At 36.1% G+C, this 22889-nt stretch overlaps 1 protein-coding gene across 3 annotated transcripts in view; it reads right to left on the bottom strand.

Annotated features, from left to right (window-relative positions):
• Positions 1-22889, bottom strand: part of icln (chloride nucleotide-sensitive channel icln) — a 133051-nt gene that overhangs the window by 90650 nt on the left and 19512 nt on the right. For all 3 annotated transcript variants that reach the window (XR_016547049.1, XM_090375068.1, XM_090375069.1), the window contains exon 3: positions 10830-10972. Coding sequence is in view for 2 of the 3 variants with exons in the window: in XM_090375068.1 (XP_090231194.1) it covers positions 10830-10972 (143 nt within the window). In the remaining variant the exon portion in view is untranslated. The remainder of the gene's footprint in view (positions 1-10829; positions 10973-22889) is intronic.

Raw genomic sequence — 22889 nt, 5'->3', positions numbered from 1 at the left:
GACCTGCCCTGGCAGCCTGTCTGCATTGCTCAGAAAACTTCATATCTGCCTGCACAATTACTCCCAGGTCTTTTTCATTTTCTACCACCTTAAGTGTAGTACCACACAGTTGGTACGTTTCTCTGGGGTTACTTCTACCCATATGCAGTACTTTGCATTTGTCAAGGTTAAACTTCAGTTGCCACTTCTTAGCCCATCTGCCCAAATTATCCAGATCCTGTTGCAGTAGCACACTGCCATTACTGTCATTAACAACTATGCCAACCTTTGTATCATCTGCAAACTTCGACATTAAGCCTGATATACCTTCATCAATATCGTTGATAAATATACAAAACAACAGTGGACCTAACACCGAACCCTGTGGGACTCCACTAATAACATTAGTCCAAGAAGAGCAGCACCCATTGATTACCACCCTCTGTCTTCTCGCACTTAACCATCCTTTTATCCATTGTAGCAACTTACCCTTAATACCATTCTGCTCCAATTTGTACAATAGTCTTCCATGCGCAACAGTGTCAAAAGCTTTCCTGAAATCCAAATATATGATATCAAAATTATTTTTTGCATCCAGTTCCTTTATAACCACATCATAATAATCCTATCAAATTTGTCAGACAAGACTTTCCCTTAACAAACCCATGCTGTGTCTGAATTATTGCTGCAGTCTTGTCTAGATGATCCTGCAATGCATCTTTAACCAGCGACTCCATTATTTTACCCGGAACAGAAGTTAAACTAACTGGTCTGTAATTACTCGTGTCACCCTTTGATCCCCCTTTGTGAATTGGGGATACATTTGCACATCTCCAGTCCGTGGGAACCTCCCGAATCCAAGGATGCTCTCATAATTATGGCTAAGGGTTTGCTTAGTTGCTTTGCCGCCTCCTTTAATATAACTGGATAGATCCCATCCACCCCAGGTGCTTTTCTTACGTTTAACTTCAACAATTTCTCTTCCACTTTGCTCTCAGTTATTACAAAATCATTAAGTATCTTGCTACAATTTGATAATCTTCTGCCATTTTCAAACCTTAATAATTCCTCACGTGTGAATGTAGATGCAAAATACTCATTCAGTTTGTTTGCTATCTGAGCAAGATCATCAACAGTCGAACCATCGATGTCGAGTGGACCAATCAGATTCATCCCCTTCCTTTTAGAGTTTATATAAGTAAAGAAATCCTTGCTGTTTTTCTTAGCATCTTTTGCCAAGGATTTCTCGTAATCTGCCTTCGCCTGCCGAACCTCCTTTGTGACCTGATTACAGATTAACTTATATCTGCCATAGGCTTCTGAGTCGCTTGATAATTTATATGCATCCCATGCATTTTTCTTCTCTGTTACGAGTCTCATTAGTTCATTTGACAACCATTTAGGCCTAAACCTTGAACGATATTTCTTAATAGGTATGAAACTTTTAGTAGCTTCCACGATTAATTCCTTGAATGCTTCCCACTTAGAATTTATGTCATGGGCTACAGTCAACAAACTGAAAATATCCCGCAGTAAAACCAGTTTTATGACTTTTAAGAACCATTTTAGCCACAATAGACTGCTCAGAATCCAACTAAATAATACCCAAATCCCCTATGTATCCCAAACTAAGTATTTGGGATATCACCTTAGATGATAAACTCAGTTTTCTGCCTCGTGTCAAAACTCAGGGACAAAATCCGTTTTTTCACAGCCTTAGTTGTCAGAGTCTCCAGGAAAGAGTGGGGATTATCAAAGAAAACTTGAAAAAACCATATTTTTTCCCTATTATATCATATGCAGCAAGTGTTTGTACCAAAAAAGTATCAAAGGTAAAAGTGAAACAGAAACTTATTTCCACACAAAGATCAGTTCTTCTGAAGATCAATAATATTCCAAGGACTGTTTCAAACAATGTACTCCAAATACTTGGTGGTACGATTCTTGTAGATTTATATATTGCATTTAGGGTTTGATTTGCTACCTAAAAAAAGAGGACAGTCTAAGACAATGCTTGGAATTATGACTGACCCAGCCAGCGACTTTAAAAGAGAGAAGAAAAGGCTTTGGAAGGAATTTACTGTTGTCTGGCAAAAAAGATGGGATAGGAGCGAATTTGGGCTTGTAACAAGAAAGTATATTGTGCAAGTGGAATTCTCAACAACCCTTGAGGTTATATTGAGGTTTAGACCTATGACAACTTATCTGCTAACAGGGCATGGGTCCCTCCGAGCTAAGTTATTTGAGCATGGCCTGGAGCCTGATCTGTACTGCACATGTGGGGAATATGAAATGTGGATTCATGTACTTCTGAATTGTCCGTTGTATTCTCACTTAGAGTGGATTTAATGTCTGCGGTTCCAAACTTATTGGAGAACAATGTAAATATCTTAGTTGAAGACCATAATAAATTTACTGCTTTGCAAACCTTCTCAAGATCAGTTTTCATATTGAGGACTCAGCTACGAACTTCAGCTTCTTCTGGGAAATGACTTCACAAATAATCAAAAGACAAAAGGTTTATGTGCAAACAGAAGATTTAAGTTAATTGTTATTGTGTTGACTTATATGGATTGTTATTGTGTTGATTTATGTTAATTAATGTATTGTATATATCTGTTTAATATAATAATTACTGGGTGTTAGTGAGGAAAATTTGTGGAAATTCTCCACTAGTAATTCATTTGTCGACACCCACTGGTACTGCACTACATCCGGTGGGTGCGGGATTTGTGCATTCAGCATAAATACAAAATGTAAACCTGGGCCTAGAGAAGGGCACCGGGCAGTAGCTGTTTTATATTGGCAGTGGTAAAATACCTCACACGTGTTTTTAGATTTAGAGTTTCTACGCCAAAACAGATGAACTAGGTGGAGATGGGCTTTTGCCTAGGATCCACCCTTGACTACGAGATACACGTACGCAGTGCATCGGGAGGTCAAATATAATATAATGTCTTATATATGTGTAATGAAATGTTAATGTATATAAAATTGTATATATATATCTTTTTGTAAGTATTGTATATATATTTATGTATTAATTGTGTGTACAAATAAATGGAAAGGAAAAAAATGGAATGTAAAACCAGTCAAAAAATAAAATTAAATAAAGTAACCAATGTCACCATCCCTCCTTAAATTTAGATAAACTTCCAATCACAAGAGTAGGCAGGAATTTCAACAATTACTCTTTGTCTAAAGGAAATCTTCAAAATTCTGAAAATTAGTAAATAATAGTTGAAAAGTAAGTTTAGAATTCATAGCTAAAAGCGAATACTTACTTTTGAGCTGAGCTGCAAATCAGAACAAATCTCAAAATAAAAGTTTATTCATGTACACAAACTAACATCAACTCAAGAAAAGAACTAATAAAAAGAACTGATAATAAAACTGTGCACCAAGTCTATAAACAAAAACCAAGCACTGCTGCAATGAGTTCAACCAATGTGCCGATATTTCAGTAATCATTCATTTCATATGCCTTTACTTTTATGGCACTCATTTACTGACCACTTAAGAATGACTGCTCATAGGTGTTAACAACACAGCACTTGGGTGCCCTTTGATATGTAACGCATCAAACACAGCACGTAGGTGCCCTTTGATGTGAACATGTTAAGATAAACTAATGCAAGCTAGTCGTGAGATTGCTGATCACAGATATAGAATCCCACTTGAATGTTATTTTCTGCTTCATAACTCACAACCTAAAGTTTCTGTCTTTTATAAAATTGTGTTTAGTTTATAGAAGTAGCTTTCCAAATTTCACCAGAAATAAATGAACTCTGATTCCAAAGTGATTTTTTTTTTGGCAGCGACTTCAAAAACAAGATGTATTAGCAATCCCAATAATGGTCTATAAGAAATATGGAATCAGGCAAACTTCAGTAGATTATGCTAACATTTATGCTGTTATTGAAAGAGAAGCCAAAAAATACAAGAACTAGAAGACTAAGCACCATCAACAAGGATGTAATGAAGATGGGATGAGAAAGAAAAAAAAAAAAAACTTTCAAGAGCCATATGAAAACATTAACATGCATTGAATCTGAGCTATTTGAATTAGCTTGCAGAGAATGAATTCTGGTCGAGAACTGGACAACTCTGTCACTAAAATACATGGAGAATATGTTAAATTTCAAACATTTCATTTGTTTTAAATTTCATTTTATTCTAAGAACACCTTTAATAAGCTACTCTAGCAGGAATGCAAATATTCATGCTATTGCACTATACATAATGCTTTTTGGATGAAAGGCAAGAAATAGTTGAAAATGGTTTACTTTATAATTTTATTCTTTATTCTGACACTATATTGGATAAGAGGATCAGCAAGTCTTACTGGATAAGAGGATATTTTCTTACTTTCTCTCTCTCCCATGCACCCTCTCTCTCTTAGTAATTCTATTCCGAGAGAGGGGAGCAGGAGGGAGAATGCCCAATATAAGCTTTGAAGTTCATGACACAGGAATAGCAAATGCAATAAAGGAATCAAATTCTGCATTAGTTTAGAGCGAGCACTGATTTTGGTACTACACATACAATTCCTTTTCTATTTAATTTCTTTGAAAATATTCTATATTTTTTTGTATGCCAAAACTATTCACTCTTCGTGATTAAAAGACAAGAGACATGGATTTGGCTATTAAGTAGAAATTATAGCTTCGGGTTATATGTTGTATTAATCCCATTCATTCCTTTAGCAAAAGCACATAAAACAAATGATGACTGATTTATACACACCGATGAGCCAAAACATTATGACCAGCGAGTCTTTATGCAAATCAAAGCAATTGCAGGCGAACTACGGCATGTATGCAGGTCGGGACATGGTATAAAAAATACCTGATACTGAGCTCCGTTAATCAGTGTTACTCTTGTTCTTCAGATGGGAAAGGCAGCGGACTTAAGCGAGTTTGACAAAGCCCAAATTGTAATGGCCAGATGGCTGGGTCAGAGCATATCCGAAACGGCACGGCTGGTGGGGTGCTTATGGTCAGCTGTGGTTAGTAACAAGTGAAAGTGGTCCGAGTAGGGGAACCCACGAACTGCTGCCGAGGAGTTGGACAACCACGGCTCATCGATGCTTGAGGTGAGCGAAGGCTCTCCCAGATGGTACGTGGCAACAGAAGGGTGACTGTGGCTCAACTTGCTAGTAATTGGAATGCTGGTGATAGGAGTAATGTGTCACAACACACAGTACATCGAACCCTGCTGAAAATTGGGCTGCGTAGCCCCAGGCGGTTCCAAGTGCCCATGCTTACCACAGTTCACCGGCAACAGCGCCTACAATGAGCACACAAACATCAAAACTGGACCTTGAGTGATTGGAAGAAGGTCGTCTGGTCCAATGAATCACGTGTCCTGTTGCACCACGTGGACGGCCGGGTACATGTGCATTGTTTACCTGGGGAAGTGATGGTGCCCCTGGATGAACAGTGGGACAAAAACAAGCCAGTGGTGGTGGTGTCATCCATGTGCCGGGCACTCTGATGTCTTCCACCTACCTAAACATCATTGTTGACCAGGTACACCCTTTCATGGCAACGGTCATCCCCTCTGGTGGTGTTGTCTTTCAGCAGGGCAATGCACCATGCCACACTGCCCGGATTGTTCAAGACTGGTTCGCAGAACACAAGAGAGACTTCCAGGTATTGCCCTGGCCTCCAAATTCCCTAGACATCGATCCCATCAAGCATTTGTGGTTTGTGTTGGAACAGCAATTCTCATCTGCAGCATCTCAATCACAGACCTTACAAGAGTTAAAGGATCTACTGGTTACGGTACCAGATACCACCAGACACATTTAGAATTCTTGTAGCATCCATGCCTCGCCGGGTATGAGTTGTTTTGGCTGCACGTGGAGGACCAACATCATATTAGGTAGGTGGTCATAATGTTTTGACTCATCAGTGTTTATCTGATTTTAAGTGCACTTTTAGGGCACCTTTACACATCTGTCTATTTCTGTTATGATAATTCATATACTATATCATAGCATTTGAGTTTTATTTATTTTTTTTTTTTTACATTAACCCAATGTTAGTGATACCCAAAATGTAGCAAAAATGGCAGCAGGTCACCTGACAGGTGCCAAACTTTTTCTTTAATTTTTTGAAAACATTTTGGGTTTTTTTGAATTCTGTTTAAACAGTGCGAATATCTCATCTTTTCTTAATGGACTGCAGTACTTATTTGTATACACTTTTTAAGTTCTAATAAAAAAAAATTAAAACTTTCGACACCTTTTATTTAAAAAAAAAAAAATCAATTCTGCTGAAATTCATAAAAATGTTTTAGGTATCAAATAGAAACATCAGCCTCTCATTCTCTTCTATTTTTCAGTTTAAAAAAAAACAACCATTAAGCCATTAAATTTCAAACATGTGCATGTATTTCTGCTTATTACATACATAAATACAGTCAAACGAGTATCAAGGGACTGATACTCGTTTGACTCGTTTGATACAAAATTTCCTAGTTATAACCATTATTGACTATATCTGTGATGAGTTAAATCTACCTCCTATTTTTTTTTTTAATTCTCAATAACTTGATAAAAAATTAGATTCAAAAAAACAAAAGAAATATTAGAGAGAAAAAAATATTAGTATATGCAGTGAAACTTCCCTTTAACGGACAGCCATGGGGAACGAAAATGTGTCCGTTAGAGAGAAGTGTCCGCTAACAAGAAGTCTGAGGGGGAAAAAAAAAGAAAGAAAGAAAAATCGTTAAACGTTTAATGTAAAATTAAATTAAAATATATACAGATTTTGAACAATATTTTTGTAAATAATATACAATTACATACACAAGAGATAAAGAAAAATCGTTAAACGTTTAATGTAAAATTAAATTAAATTATATACAGATTTTGCACAATATTTTTGTAAATAATATACATACAATTGTGCTATGCATATTATGACTTTATCTTAAGAAAAATACATACAGTAATCACTTATTTCCTTCTGCACCTTCTTCCGGCTGATAATTTTGTTTTCAACATTTGTTTGGAGTGAAGAAACCATCGAAAGTCCTTCAGTATCTTTTTCAGCGGCGAAAAACATTTTTAAACGATTGATTTGTAAGAGCGCTTCTTCTATTTTCATCGGTGGTTCGTCATTAATATGTTCTTCGACAGAATGACCTCCTTCCATTTCTTCATCCTCATGAGGAACTTCTTGAAAAATATCGATGATAATGTCGTTGATATCTAGAGCACTATCTTCTGTAGTGAGGTTTGAGTCTATATCTTTGTAGCCAGGGTCACTTGTAGCGGAAGTATCGTACATTATCAATAGATGTTGAAGTTCTTGTTCTTCTTGGTGCTCCACATTGCTGTTCACAACTTCAATTTTTGCGTTTGAGAAGCCAGACTTTACAAAACAGTTCACGACAGTTTGTTTTCTAATTGCGTTTACTGAAAAGGAAATCCATTGAATCGCATCTAGGATGCTGATTTTCTTTGCAAGGTCACTCACACATGTTACATTGTTCGTGTTTGCAATGAGATGTCTTAAAACACGTTTTCTGTAGTGAAGTTTAAATTTTTTTATTATCCCTTGATCCAAGGGCTGACACTCTGCAGATGTGTTTGGTGGCAGAAAAATGATTTGAATGTTGGACAATTCAATGTGCGGGTGAGATGCAGCATTATCCATGAAAAGAATAATTTTTCTGTTTTGACGAATCATGTTTTGGTTAAAGTGACTTATCCATTCGCTCATGATATCTCGTGTCATCCACGCTTTTTTATTAGACTTCCAGTCAACATCCAAAAGATTCAACTTTATGCCCTTGAAACAACGAGGATTTTGTGGTTTTCCTATAACAAGAGGTTGTTCAAAGTCTCCCAGCATATTTGTACACAATAGTACAGTCAAGCGTTCCTTAGAAATTTTTCCGCCCTGGCACTTTTCGTTTTTTAGACTCATTGTTTTTTCAGGAAGAGCTTTAAAAAACAACCCTGTTTCGTCACAGTTGTAAATATCCTTAGCTTCAAAATCACAACATAAATCTTCCAATTTGACGGTCCACTCTGTTACAACCCCAGTATCAACAGATCCACCTTCACCACTTACGGTTTTCCAAGAAATTTTATGCCGAGTTTTGAACTTGTCTAGCCATCCCACAGAAGCTTTGAACTCATTTACTCCCATAGATTTCGCAATCTCCAAAGCCTTTTCCCTAATAATAGGCCCATTAATGGGAATTTTTTTAGCACGTACGCGACAAATTTGAAGTCCAACAGTTTTCGGGAATGATTTTTGAACCTGATCATTTCCGTGTTGCCAAAATTGTTTGAGCAGTTCATTTTTTTTCTTTAGGATGTCGCTTACCTGGGTCTTCCCGATTTTGAATTTTGCAGCGAGATTGCGAACACTATTTTTTTGCCGATCATACGCATTAATGAGTTCGACTTTATCTTTTAAAGTTAAATGTTTACGAGAAGACATTGTGCACTTCACACGACACTGAACAAAACTGAAACTGAAAATACGAAAGGCCGACCAAATTCACCCCCCCTGCACACACCGAATTCATCAGAAGTTTTACACGTGTCTTAAAATTCTTGAAAAAGGGTTTAGAACTGCGACGTAAACCTTGATAAAATGCAGAGAATCGGAAATAGAAAATAAACACACGATTGGGGCAATACGTGGAAGAAAGTTCCTAGAAAAAGGGCCTTAAGCTCGCCCGCTGTCCGTTATGGGGAGATCAAATTAAGTGCTAATCTAAGCGATAAAGTGCAGATTGCCTGTCCGCGTCCGTTACAGAGAATGTCCGCTAGACAGAAGCTGAAAACACATTAAAACCAATGGAGGTGAGTTGGGGAATTTGAAAATGTCCGTTGTAGAGAGATGTCCGTTAACGAGAGGTGTCCGTTAGGAGGTTTCACTGTAGCTACATATTATTTGTATTAATATGCTTGTATAAATTACAATACACTTAAGCTTAAACAGTTATTTGTCTGTAATTTTAAAACCATACACTTAATGCTAAACAATTTCTCTGTATTTAAAAACAATACCAATTAATAATGAACATGATTTTCTGTTTCATTGGCATTGTAGATGTTGTCAGCGAAATCTTTCCTGATTTCTGCCCAACCACAGTCAATCCATTCATTTGCCATTATTGGATCTGCGGATCGAGATTCTCTACTAATTTTTGCATAAACTATGTTATGTCAGTTTTTAAATTAATCCAATCAACCGTTGTTATACAAAATTGTCGCATCCAATTTGTTAGCAAATTTTTCTGCTTGAGCCTTCAAGATTGGACCATCTATTGAAAATCCAGCACTTCTTTGTGTAAAGTGTAAGTTGTCAGATGGCACCAGGGGTTTCCCCGTTTCCGCATAGTATGTGTGGAGATATTCATCTGGCCATTTAGCCATTGGACTCCTGTTGGAGCCCACTGCTGTGTAGTGAACCATTAAAACTTCATTAATGTTTATAACCTTGAACTTTCTAATTTTTTTTTTTTTTTTTTTTCGATTATGTTGTTTTCCAGTGCCGATATGTAAAAATGTTTATTTTTCCACAATGTTGATACCTTTGAAGAGGCCACAGAAAACTTTTTACACACTTCAACATTTTTTGCACCCAGTTCTAACTCACGAATCGAGAGAGACTTTTTTTTTGTTAGTAGACATGTTTCCAAAGAAAGGGTTTGTTTCTAACTGATTTTACTTTAAAATGACAGTAAAGTGATCTACATACAAACAGTTATCATTTCCAAAATTCTTAGAAGTCCTGAAATAAATTTATGGTTCAGTGAATGAAAAACAATTTGTAAATTGGGTAATGCAACCACTGAAATTACAAGTGGAACGTAAATGCACTATTAGATAGCCCCAGTCCCCAAAAGGACAAGCTTAGGTCATAAACTGGCCCCTAATTTGATGCAGGTGGTCATAAAAGCTAAGTCCCCCCCCTTTCATTTTTGTCTATTCCAAGAATTGGGTTTTTTCGACTATCCAAGCAATTAAGAATTGTTTGCATAGTTACCAAAATTTGTACAGTATATCTGTGTAGTAAGCTCGTTATAACAGTGAACGATTGTATGGGAATATGCGTAAATTAAAATCATAATGGCTTTTTGCTCATTACAGCTATGATCTCGTTATTTCTGTGCTCGTTATAATCAAGTTCAACGGTATATTAAAAACTGAAAAAAAATATATATATATTTGACACTATTAGTTTCTTCCATTCCTTGGGTTTATTTCAAAATTTATTTCAAATTTAGTGTGCTGCACAGCATGTGAAATTTGAAATTACATATCTTGCTGCCCAAATGCAGCAGCCATCCAGAAAGAACATAATCATTTTTACTCTGTGAAAACAATAATAAATCTTTAAAAAACAAGGATAAGAATGTAGATGTTTACTCAACTAGTGTGAGAAGGAAAATAAATAACCCGAAACTTTAAACAAACACAGCATCGGCACTTGTCCGGTACTCTTCATGCTTATCATGCTACTCTTCAAGCAAAAAAACAAATAGTTAAAAAGATGGTAGCAGGTAACCTGACAAGTTCTTGCATGCAATTTCTGTACAAAAACCATAAAAAATATCACTTCAGAAACTAATTCAATAAAAGTTTCACTGTATTTAGGAAGGTAGGAAAGAATTCCAGATTTTTAATCAGCAATTAACAGTTAACATGGGAATGTTATTTTTGAGGGTCTACCACTATCACTTGGTTAAGGTAATGCTAATGCAATAACTATGTAACAATCCCACATGAAGCAAGTCAGCCCTCAAAAACAGAATGTCTTTATATAATACGCTACAAGCTAAACATATAACTTTTTGGTATATAGTAAACAGAATACCTGTTTCATCCAGATGTGCATCAATCATTAAATAAAGGCATTCATCGGGAAATGAATTTAAGTCTCTAGATACTGCATGAAGAGCTATTGCTGGATACTCAAGGGAAAAACCTTGACCATGATCACCAACCCATGACACACGACTGGCAAATACAAAAATTTTAAATGTATAATTTATAAATAATCAAATTCAAATAGCAACCACTTTTAAAATAAAGAAATAAATTTGTTTTTTTAATAAATCAGCAATGTCTGATTTAAAATGTCTAATTAATCAATATCATAACAAAATGTGTAATAATGCAACACAATCAGTTTTCTTGTTGAAAATTTTAAATGAAAGCGGTAATTATAGAGATCACATAAAAAAAAAAAATGTAAATCCTAAAATGCCAAAAAAGTTTATTGAGAACTGAGTTTTAATATATATAGAGAAAAGAAATAACTCTAGAGAAGAAATGTGTAAATCATGCCTATTGTACTCTTCAGCCTTCTGTTTGTTGTTTCTATTATGCTCAGCCTAACCTAATTCAAAACAAGGGATTTTTATTATTTTTTTTTCGAATATGGACTCAGCTAGTAGCTAATGATTCATCAAAATAAATTAAATACATACATTTTTTTTTTTTTAAACTATATCTGAAAATTAAACTTACTTTTTACCATTACTAAAGAAAACATCATTCCATCAGTAAAACTTGCATCAAACCTAAAGTTATTAGTCTGCAAGAGAAGCTAATACTGAAATCCCTTAAAACTAAACAATACAGAGTATTCATTACAAGAGCTGCATAAATTATCTGAGATGATAATTTTTAAACAGAACAAGATATGGCATGGAATATTTCAAATGATGCTTAAATTTAAAAAAAAAAAAAAAAAATTGCATCCATAACATGTTTAAGTGACAAAAAATATATAAGACCATCTGTGATAATTTAGATTTACAGCAGAGTCATACAACCGAAAGGTAAATGCCCATTTTCCCATCGCAAATTATCTTTAATTTTTTCTTAAACTCTGGTCTGATCATATCCGAAGAACAGTTCCAAGAAATATACAGTGTTTCAAAAATATGTGCAAAAAAATTCTGGGACATATTCTAAGATCAAAAATAAGAAAAGGCTGCTTTGTTTTATATCTGAAATAGGAGGGTGTACCATCATGCACAAATCACATTACATTGCAAAATGCAATGTGGTTCATACATGATGGTGCTTCCATCTTGAGAATATCTTCAGGCAATCTCAGCAAAATATCTTCCAAAAAGTATCAGTAAATTTGGCCAGTAAGTCAACATGGAAGAATACATGGCTTGCTTAACTAACTGACCATCAACAATATGCACCAGATGTTAATAAAGAATTGCTATTTATATGCCTTTACCATTACACCATGCAAATTTTCTTCCACCTATTCATGCAGATTGTGCAAATTGATGACTATTCTGTGCAAAGCTTTCTTCATCAGTAAGCAGTACTGGCCTCGCAAAACCAGGATCATTGAATTGAAAACAGAAGAACCATTAATAAAACTGTTGTGAGGGTAGTCTTCTGAATAACTATGTTTTTTTTTTTTTATACAGCAGGCCCTCATTATAACGCGGTTCGCTTTACGCTGTTCTTATATTATAACCCATATCTGACTATAACGCTGTCACAAATCACAATAACGCTCTTTTACAGATTGCATTTTTGGCATATGTAACAAATCGTTTCATTTGATAGAATCGATAGCTTGAAAATGAATAGCAAAACAGCATTAAAATGTTTCCCACACCGATTTGAGACATTGTCCCACACTCAGTGAAATTTTCTCGCATGCTAATTTAATTGCAGTACAGTGACTTGTTACGTAGTTCTGAGATCAACATTTTAAAAAATGATAAAGTATATTGCTTGTAATATTTGCTCTATATGCATTTATCCACAGTCTAGTCATTAACTCAGTACAGTATTAGACTGTGTATAATGGAAAGTTTACTCGAACATTGTATCATAATTAATGCAACCAACGCAGTTAAATTTTCAAAGTTAATAATGGCGGATAAGCATGAAAAAGCAACAACGTCTGGATGCAGTACGAAGACTATAAATGTTTGTTTGTTTGTTATTTGGTTTTTAGGAGCATTAGCAACTAAGGCCATATTGCTCCGGGATATGCGGTGGTCATTCCTTGACCTTTCCGCATACTCCGTATTTGGTGGTGACGGGCTCGAACCCCGGTCTAATCAAGAAGCATGTGCTACGCACTGCTGCTCCTTCCCACCTGGCTACGGAGGCGCCCACTATAAATGTAAGAAAAAGACTGAATTAGAAAATTAAACTAGACATTTTGAAGCGAATCGATTCTGGTCAACAACAAGCAGATGTGTGCCATAATTTAGTACTGGCAGGTTTAACTGTAAGAACAATTATAAAAAATAAAGAATTAATTTTAGCGGAGGGAAAGACAGCTGTTCCACTGCAAGCAACTAGGGCTAGGCCGGCTATTAGGATTAAAATGGAGACTAATTTTATTGAAGATAATATCCAATCCAGAATTCAGTTAAGTTAAATATTAAAAAAAAAAAAAAAACAGAGAGAGATTAGCCTCTATGATGATCTGAAGAAAACTCACCTAAAAAAAAAAAAGTGGAACCATTTAAAACTAGTAAGGGCCGGTTGAATAGATTTAAAATCTAAGGAGAAGCTGCCGCAAGTGCAGATCAAGGAGCCAAAACTTTCAAAAAAGAACTTGTTAAAATTATTGAACAGGGGTATTATGTGTTATACTTCTCAACAAGTTTTTAACATAGATGAAGCAGGACTTTTTTGGAAACTAATGTCTAAAAGAAGTTTCATATTGAAAGAAGAAAAAAATTTCAAAATTATAAAATTACAAAAAAAAGAGAGTAGACAGGCATAATGTTATACCTCTTGAGCATCATTGCCAGTTTTACCTCTTGAGTTTACCATAAGTTTTACCTCTTGAGCATCACTGCCAGAATCGACGTCTTCAGCTGATAAGTATGGCACTGCGGAGGTTGAGGGCTGTGAAGATTTAGAAGGGGTCAGCCACTCAACCTTACGAAAGAACATATTAATGGATGACTGGACGGTGGCTTTTTTCTTTTCATTGTAGATTTCTTTGTAGCAAGCATATCATTCACCCCTCTGTTAACTTTTAAGAATCATTTGCTATCGGGATCCATCTTCTCAAACCTCGCCATTGCTGATGCAATTTCACGAAATGCCATTGCCATCTCTCCAGTGATGAAGAGTCTCGGCTCCTCGTTTGGTTCATCTTGAGCTTCGTCAGCATTTTCTTCTTTCACTATCGCTGCCTGTAAATCAGTAAGTTCTTCGTTAGATAATTCCTTCTCTTCTTCCTTGTCTTTTGCATCAACATCCAACTGAAGTAGCTCTGCAACCTTTACAATCTTATCTGTAACCTCTTCATGTGATTCATCTTTTTCAAATCCTTTGAAGCCTTTTACATGCTGCGGGCATATTTTCTTCCATGCGCCATTTAAACAACTTTTAGTAATTTCCGCCCAGGCCTTATTAATGTTCAAGATGTAGTCGTAAATATTGTAAGATTTCCAAAAGTCTCTTAACATAAATTTTTTTTCTCATCATCCACTGCAGACAATGCCTGAGCAAATGTTGTGCATAAATAGTTGGTCTCAAGCGTAGATAGCAAGGTTCCTCCCCCCCCCCCCAAGAAACTGGGTTTTTTTTTGTCCAGCAAACAGGCAAGTCAACCAGAGAACACACGCAATTTACAGACAAAATAAATATGTGGTGTAGATGTAAAATTGTGCGTAAATAGTATGCTTTTAAATTCGAAATAAAACACTGTTTTCCATAGGTTGGATGAGTGAAGTCATGTTTGGTGGTAGAAATATGACTCTCATGTTCGAATTGAAATCATCTAGATGTGTAGGATGTCCAAGAGCATTATCTAATAGAAGCAAAATCTTGAAAGGAACATTGTGGTCTTGACAATATTTTTAACCTCGGGAATGAAGCAGCATTTAAACCAATCCTCAAAGAGAGATTTTGTTATCCATGCTCTCTGGTTTGATTGGAAATGCATGGTTAGGGTGGCTTTATTGATGCCCTTAAATGCACAAGGATTTCCAGAATGGTACACAAGCAGTGGTATTAATCTGTAATCTCCCGCTGCATTGGTGCCTCCGTAGCCAGGTGGGCAGGAGCAGCAGTGCATAGCACACGCTTTTTGATTAGACAGGGGTTCGAGCTCTTAACCACCAAATACGGAGGATGCAGAAAGGTCAGGGAATGACCACCGCATATTCCCGGAGCAATATGGCCTTAGTTGCTAATGCTCCTAAAAAAAAAATCAAATAACAACAATAACAATAAATAATAACCCGCTGCACTAGCCCCAAGCAAGAGTATGGCCCTATCTTTTGAAGCCTTGAAACCTTGCATTGTCTTTTCCTCTTTGGCAATGTATGTTCGATCCAGCATTTTTTTCCAATACAGAGCAGTCTTGCCAACATTAAAAATTTGTTGCGTTGAATAGCCGCCTTCATCAATAATTTTTTCCAACACATCACAAAATTTCTCTGCAGCTGCAGAATCGGCACCGGATACTTTAATATTGTGGAAACCAGCGCAATGCTTGAACCTATTAAACCACCCGTTGCTTGCCACAAACTTGACTTCGGGTTTGCCATACTTATCCTTAATATCTTTATAAATACTTGTTGCTTTTGCTTGAAAGGTCATTAGACTCAAGTTCACTCGCTTCTGAATCTGGTTTTCCATCCATATTATTAACAGCTGTTCCATCTTTGATATAGCAACTGAATGCTGTTTTGTGATCATTGTTGATCTTAAGTGCATTGATACTTTGACAAGTTCTTTTATACGCACACTGCCCTTTAAAATAGTATTCACTGTTGAAGCAGCGAGACCTAATTCCCTTGCAATAGATGACAAACTTTGTCCTGCTTCGTACTTCTTAACGAGTTTCAACTTCATTTCTAAATCAATTTTGTTTTGTTTCCTGGCACTACCACCACTTGCACTTTTTGTTGGTCACTTTCCCTTCGTTATTGTAATACGTAAATAGGAATGAAGAGAAGTTTCTGAAAATTTGTTTTTTATATGAGTGAAGGGGAACACATTTCACTATAATAGCGTAAAAACTCACATAACTGCAGTTATCGGTATTATCGCAAATGCAATGAGATCGAATTTACTACCCATTTATAATTAGATGCACGAACAGAAAAGCCCAATAAACCGGAAAGTGCAAATTGTTTTTGGGTCATGACCTCCAGAAATGTGCTTTAGAAAAATATCACAAAGGCGTTCAAAATTGATTCTTATAATGGGAACATATGATAACATTAAAAAAAAAAAAAAAACCCAACAATGTGTTATTTGGTTCACATTACGATATTTTCACGATACCTCCATTTATTCCTACGGGATGCAAAATAAGTTTCCATGATTTTTTGTTTGCACCGGCCAGCAAAAACTTATGTAAAGTCGAGTATTATGTAAGTCAGGGAGTTCCTGTAATAACCATCCTGATAGCCATGTCAACCACTGGCATGGTGCCAAGGAGTCTCTCTAGGAACATAGCAGCAATATGCCTCCTAGAGAATGCATATGTGGAACTCCAAAAAGCTGCAATCCTAAACACTTGTAGGATAGGGAGTTCCTCAGCCACCAGTAATAATAATAGGAACCGATCACAACCAACCAACGACCCAATGCACTTGGTATCAGCACATGTCGCAGAGTGGAAAAAATCCCATAAGAGAAAAGTCAATGATAATAATAATAATAAACTAAGCTATGAATTTATTAATTAAAAAATAAAATTAGTTATATTACAATATTAATTAATAGTTTAGTTATACTATTAATTATATCAAAATAAAATTATTATTCTAAAACCTATAGCTTCTACATAAAAACTACTTTTATAAAAACTGATTTACAGAATAAAAAACATAGTCATAAATCACAGTAGTTTACAACCATATCTATCCTTCAATTCACATGACTTTCGTTTAACAGTCAAGAAAATGCAAGCAGTTTTGTTTTATATGATTAAAACTCAGTTTTACATGATTTATTTTATAGGATTATTTTTTTTTTAATTTAAATTTTATATACACAATACATTATTATACAATCTTGTCTTCTTCATTTGCACTGTCCATGTGGAGCTAAAAAATTTTATAAAGCAAAAGATGACTGTTCAACAATATTCATTTAAATACGACACACACATCCACTTTTAATTTTGTGAACACACGTAAATTGTATATGCAATCATATACAATAGACAATTTTTCAAAATGCCTTATTCAAATGAGTTGACTTGTCATTCAATTTTATGATTAGTTATAATTCCATCCTATTTGTTTGTTATTTGGTTTTTAGGAGCATTAGCAACTAAGGCCATATTGCTCTGGGAATATATGGTGGTCATTCCCTGACCTTTCCACATCCTCCGTATTTGGTGGTGACGGGCTCGAACCCCGGTCTAATCAAGAAGTGTGTGCTACGCACTGCTGTTCCTTTCCACCTGGCTACGGAGGTACCATCCCATCCTGTAAGAAAATAGCCATCAGAAACAACATTTGAATTTTTTAGCCATTAAATTTAGGAAAATAAACTCAGATTTCATTTACTGCATTTAGCTGAAAGAATCTGAACTCCTTTCATAAAACAATTCCAAAAGTGGCATCAATATCACTTACTCGAAACAAACTATAGAACATATTGCCAACAGAGTATGCTGAGCCAACAAAAGCGTATTTAAACGTAATAATGTGCTAGGCTTGATATGCTTTCAAAATTTTCATTTCCTTGCTAGATAATTGGTAAGAAATACGTAGACATCTAAATCTGTCATACTTAGTACAGTAGCACTTTGAATGTCTGTCAGGGTACGGGACCAAGACCATGATAGATAATCGAATTGACGGATAATAGAATATGTAATCATTATAATCATTCCCTGAATGATTCCTTGTCAGGGAATGAATCATTCCCTGACAAGTTAGATGACCGGGTCATCTAACTTGTTTATTTTATTACATAATACATAACCTAATGAAATTTAATTAAACTTTAATTATTATTTATTTTTTACTGGGTCATCAAAAAATCATAGCACAGATATCTACATACATACCTATTTTTAATATTTTGACTTAATATTTTGTCTAGTAATGTCATAAAAAATTTAAAAGAAACAATATTACATAATTAAATTTCTTTTGTAAAAAAGCCAGTCAATTTATTTTGTTTCATTATCCCTTGAGCCTTTTGGGAGGTAATATTATTTGAATTTTACGCAAAAGTAACACTTGCTTAGCATCTGCTTCTTCTTGTACCTCGGAACCACTCAATACACTTTGACAACAATTTGTCAAAGTGCATTGAGTGGTTCGACATACAAGAAGCTTCACAGTGGCTAATTATGTTTGTTGTTCCATCAGCAGCAGCTTTTTCTTCTTGTTTCAGAATAATCCAAAATTGTCATCACTCTTTGCACAATTTCATTGTCGTCTAAAATTTCGCATCCAATGTCCACATCCAGCCAATCATTTACTTCCTCCATTGAAATATTTTTAAAACCAGGAACGTTCAACCATAACTGCAAAATTTCAGTTTCTTTTGTAATGTTTTCTGTATCAGTTCAATATATTTCTGGCCACAACTTATTCCACCTTATTTGTATTGTTTGAACTGGAACATCATTTCACGCATCAGCAACATTAAAAATTGTCTTTTATAGTGTAGCTTTTCCAAAACTCAATCACACCTAATTTATTTTTTGCCAAAACAAGTTTTTGAATGAACACTTTGCGATAACAACGTTTCACATCCTCAATCATGCCCTGCTCCGTCAGTTGAATGAGAGATGTCATGTTTGCTGGCAGAAAGTGGCATGATTTTTTGCCGTCATTGCTTTTGAAATCACATATGTCCATCAATTACTGCATATTGTCACAAACCTTTTGATGCCAAATGTGATCTTACACATGGTACAAATATTTTATGAAACCAATCATGAATTATATCTTGTCTCATCCATGCGTTGTTTTGTGAGAAATATTTAACTGGCAAAGCATTTAAATTAATATTTTTAAAATGATCTAGGCTTTTTTGGTTTTCCTATAACCAACGGCAATAACAATGGTATTAGCACATACCATTATAGTGATGTGATCTTTTTGCATCTTATATTCTGGTGCCATATGTTCAGTCATTGAGGCCGGTGTCTTTTGAGGTTAGTGCATTCCAATTAAGGTCAGTCTCGTTGCATTTGTATATTTGGTCTTTAACCAAACTTCGATCAACTATTTCTTTCTGTAGTTTTTCAAGATAAACAGAAATTGTTGTGCTATCTGCACTTAGCTTCTCACCCTGGATCAACTGTCGAATAACATGGCAAAACTTAAATTTGTCCAACCATCCGATGCTAGCCTTGAATGAATGATCTCTGCCTAGTTTTTTATTGATTTCTCAATTATTACAGGTCCCAACAATGGAATTCCTTGGCTACATTTTTGAACAAACCATTGAGACGTTGTAGTATCCAATTTTTAGCAAGCTTCATTGTTTTACGACTTTTAACATTACCTTTTAACATTCCATATTCGACACGTGGTTTTCAATTTTGTCTGCATCATGCTTTATATCATTTATTGTTATTCTTCCTATTCCATAAACTGATGCTATAGTTGTAGCACTTTCACTTTTCCTTAGATGATTGATTATTTCAATTTTTTGTGATAATCCCAACACTGCTCTCTTACATTTCTCTGTCATTTCAATGGGTTTACTAAATAAAAATTATTAAAATATGAAAAAAGAGGTTAAAGTACAACTGTATACAGTGAGTTGCAAACAAAGACTGAGTGACACATGGTGCCAATATCACAATGCATTACTGCGTAGTAGGTTTAAGTGATGGTTAACAGAGACTGACGGTAAATAGGGTGATGGACAATCGAAGTTCAACTGTAAGTGTACAGGTCAGTAAAACAGTATGATGGCACCTCCATAGCCAGGTGAGCAGGTGCAGCAGTGCGTAGCACACGCTTCTTGATTAGATCAGGGTTCAAGCCCGTGAAAACCAAATACGGAGGATGCGGAAAGGTCAGGGAATGATTACCGCATATCCCCGGAGCAATATGGCCTTAGTTGCTAATGCTCCTAAAAAAAAAAAATGAATAAATAACAACAGTATGGGTGGAACCAGGAACAGCTGAACATCCCCACTCCATTTAACTGACCTCTTTCTTCTAGGGGTCAACTCAATGGAGTGGAGTTGTTTGTGGAATTTAAGGTCTATGAAAATGAAAACTTTGTACATAAATTGGAGGGAGAGGTTAAAAAAAGGAGACCATATTTATTTGATCTGCACCTCCTTTATTAAAGGAGTTTCAAGGTTTCTCAATGCCAGGTGCCTGCTACCTGATAAAGACAGCTCTGGGCTATGGTTGGTTGCTTGAGTGGCAGAATTAAAAATTAGAATTTCTGATTTTTAATTGTGTAACTTTTACCAAAAACTAATTTAGCCACACTGAAAACAATCCATAAAAGTTCCTCTGATCCACACCTGGAAAAAATGTGTGGCTATTATATAAACACTACTGCAAAAGAAATGTTCAAAATTACACACATTCATATACAGTGGATGCCGGTTATTTGGGCCACCGGTTAATCGGGGCAGCCATTTATTTTTTTTATTTATTTATTTTTTTATATGAACCCCAAACACGAGAGGTATTAGAACCTATAGTACTTCGTACCGTGCTTGGGTTGGAGATTGAGAAGATGAAAGAAGATATTTGTTGACATTGGACTTGAACTTCTGTAGATTGTAATTTTCAGGAAATACGTATGAAGGAAGGTTGTTCCAGAAAACAGCACTTGAATGAATAAATGAAGAAGATGAAAAGTTGGTTCTGTGGGTTTGAAGTTGAACAGTAAATGGATGTTGGCTGGTGGCGGCACTTGTTCGGACTGTTTTGAAAGAGAGATCGGGAATTATAGAAGCCAATTCAGAAGAACAGTGCCCATGGAAGTATCTGTAGAAGAGGCATGCAGCAGAAACAGTACGTCTATGAGAAAGCGAGTGGAGAGACTCTGTTAGAGATGAATCATTAATTAACCTAACTGCCCTCTTCTGAATAGAATCAAGAAGCCTGAGAGAGGTTTTGGGGGCACCACCCCAGTTGTGGGAACAATATTCCATGACAGGGTGGATTTGTGATTTATACAGAGTGAGCAGCTGTTTGGAAGAAAAGTAACGCTGAGAGCGAAAGAGAAAACCAAGTTTTTTAGATGCAGAGGAAGCAATATTTGTAATGTGCTTGAGCCAAGAGAGATTAGAAGTTAGGGTAATCCCCAAAAAAGATATATCATTTTGCCTAGAAATCGGAGTGTCACAAAAGATAAGCATAGGAGCAGAAGAATCCTTTTTGCGAGATACAAGACAAGACTGAGTTTTAGAAGGGTTGAAATCAACTAAGCTGTCTTTGCCCCACTGGAGAATTACCTGAAGATCGGCATTTAAGGAATTGGGAGCAGATTTTCGAGAAGTTGAAGCTGATTGAGCAGGACAAGGTTTCTCAAAATGGAAAGTGGAATGCAGTGTGCTATCATCGGCAAAACTATGGATAGGATTTCCAGTCAATGGAAGAAGGTCATTAATATACAAGAGGAAAAGAGTGGAGGAAAGAACTGAAACTTGGGGAACACCGGCATTAGTGGAGAAGTTAGAAGACAGAGAGCCATCTACCATCACCCTCAGTGAGCGATCAGAGAGAAAACTGGATAACCAATTACTCCCAATTACAGTTGGCAAACCATAAGAAGGAAGCTTGTTTAGAAGACCTTTATGCCAAATACGATCAAAAGCCTTTGAGATGTCAAGAGCAACTACTTGTGTTTCACCGAACCTTTCCACTGAATTAGTCCATAAATGGGTAACATAAGCCAGAATATCACCAGTGGATCGACACTGACAGAATCCATACTGGTGATCGTTGATTAGACGGAATGTTTCTGGGTAGTTTAAGAGTTGGCGGTTAATTGATTTCTCCATTACTTTAGAAAGAGTAGAAGTAATTGCAATGGGACGATAATTGGATGGGAGGGATTTGTCACCCTTTCTAGGAACTGGCTGAATATGAGCAAATTTCCAAGCAGAAGGAAAAACACCTTTGGAATAAAGAAGTGAAAAAAGGCGGCAAAGAATAGGAGTAAGTTCAGGAGCACAGGTTTTGAGAACAAGTGAAAAAATAGCATCAGGACCTGGAGCTTTCTTAGCATCGAGATTCATCAAAATTGTTCTGATATCCTTTTGACGGAAGACCACAGGAGGCACTGAATGCAGCGTGTTGGGAATGGTGGGAGGTGTTTTACCAAGATCATTAATACATGAGCTGGAAGAAAAATGGAATGCTAGCAGGTCAGCTTTTTCCTTGGCTGAAGTGACAACAAAACCATCTGGTTTGGACAGAGGTGGGAGCAGAGATGGGCAAAAGTTGCGGCCAATAGCTTTGGCATGAGAGCAGAATGCTCGGCTACCATTAGGGCAAGGAGCAAGTTTTCTACTCTTAGCTTGTTCAAACTCTAGTTTGGACTGGTTAATAACTACTTTACAATTGTTGCGAGCTTTGGTGTACGCAGAAAATGAAACCGAAGAATTAGAAACAAGCCAATTACGATATGCAGCATTCTTCTCTTGAACAGCCTTAGCACATTTATTAGAAAACCAAGGTTTAGATAAAGGACGAGATTTTAAAGTGGAGTGTGGGATAAAGGATTCCATTCCTGCAAGAATAATTTCACTGACACGATCTGAGCAAACGTTGACATCGGAAGTTTTGAAACAGTAATCCGACCATGGAAAAGAAGAAAAGTCTCGCAGGTCATCCCATTTTGCATTCTTGTAATGCCAAACAACACGAGGTTCGGTATAGCCATGAGATAAAGGTTCCATTGGAGAAGAGACAATCACCAAACTGTGATCTGAAGTGCCTAAAGGACCTCTCACTTCAACCGT

The sequence above is a fragment of the Mastigoproctus giganteus genome, chromosome 6 (genome assembly GCF_048544385.1).
Source record: "Mastigoproctus giganteus isolate SK-2022 chromosome 6, ASM4854438v1, whole genome shotgun sequence".
NCBI lineage: Eukaryota > Metazoa > Arthropoda > Arachnida > Uropygi > Thelyphonidae > Mastigoproctus > Mastigoproctus giganteus.
The sequence above is the reverse complement of the archived record's forward strand: the minus strand, read 5'-3'. Positions and strand labels throughout refer to the sequence as shown.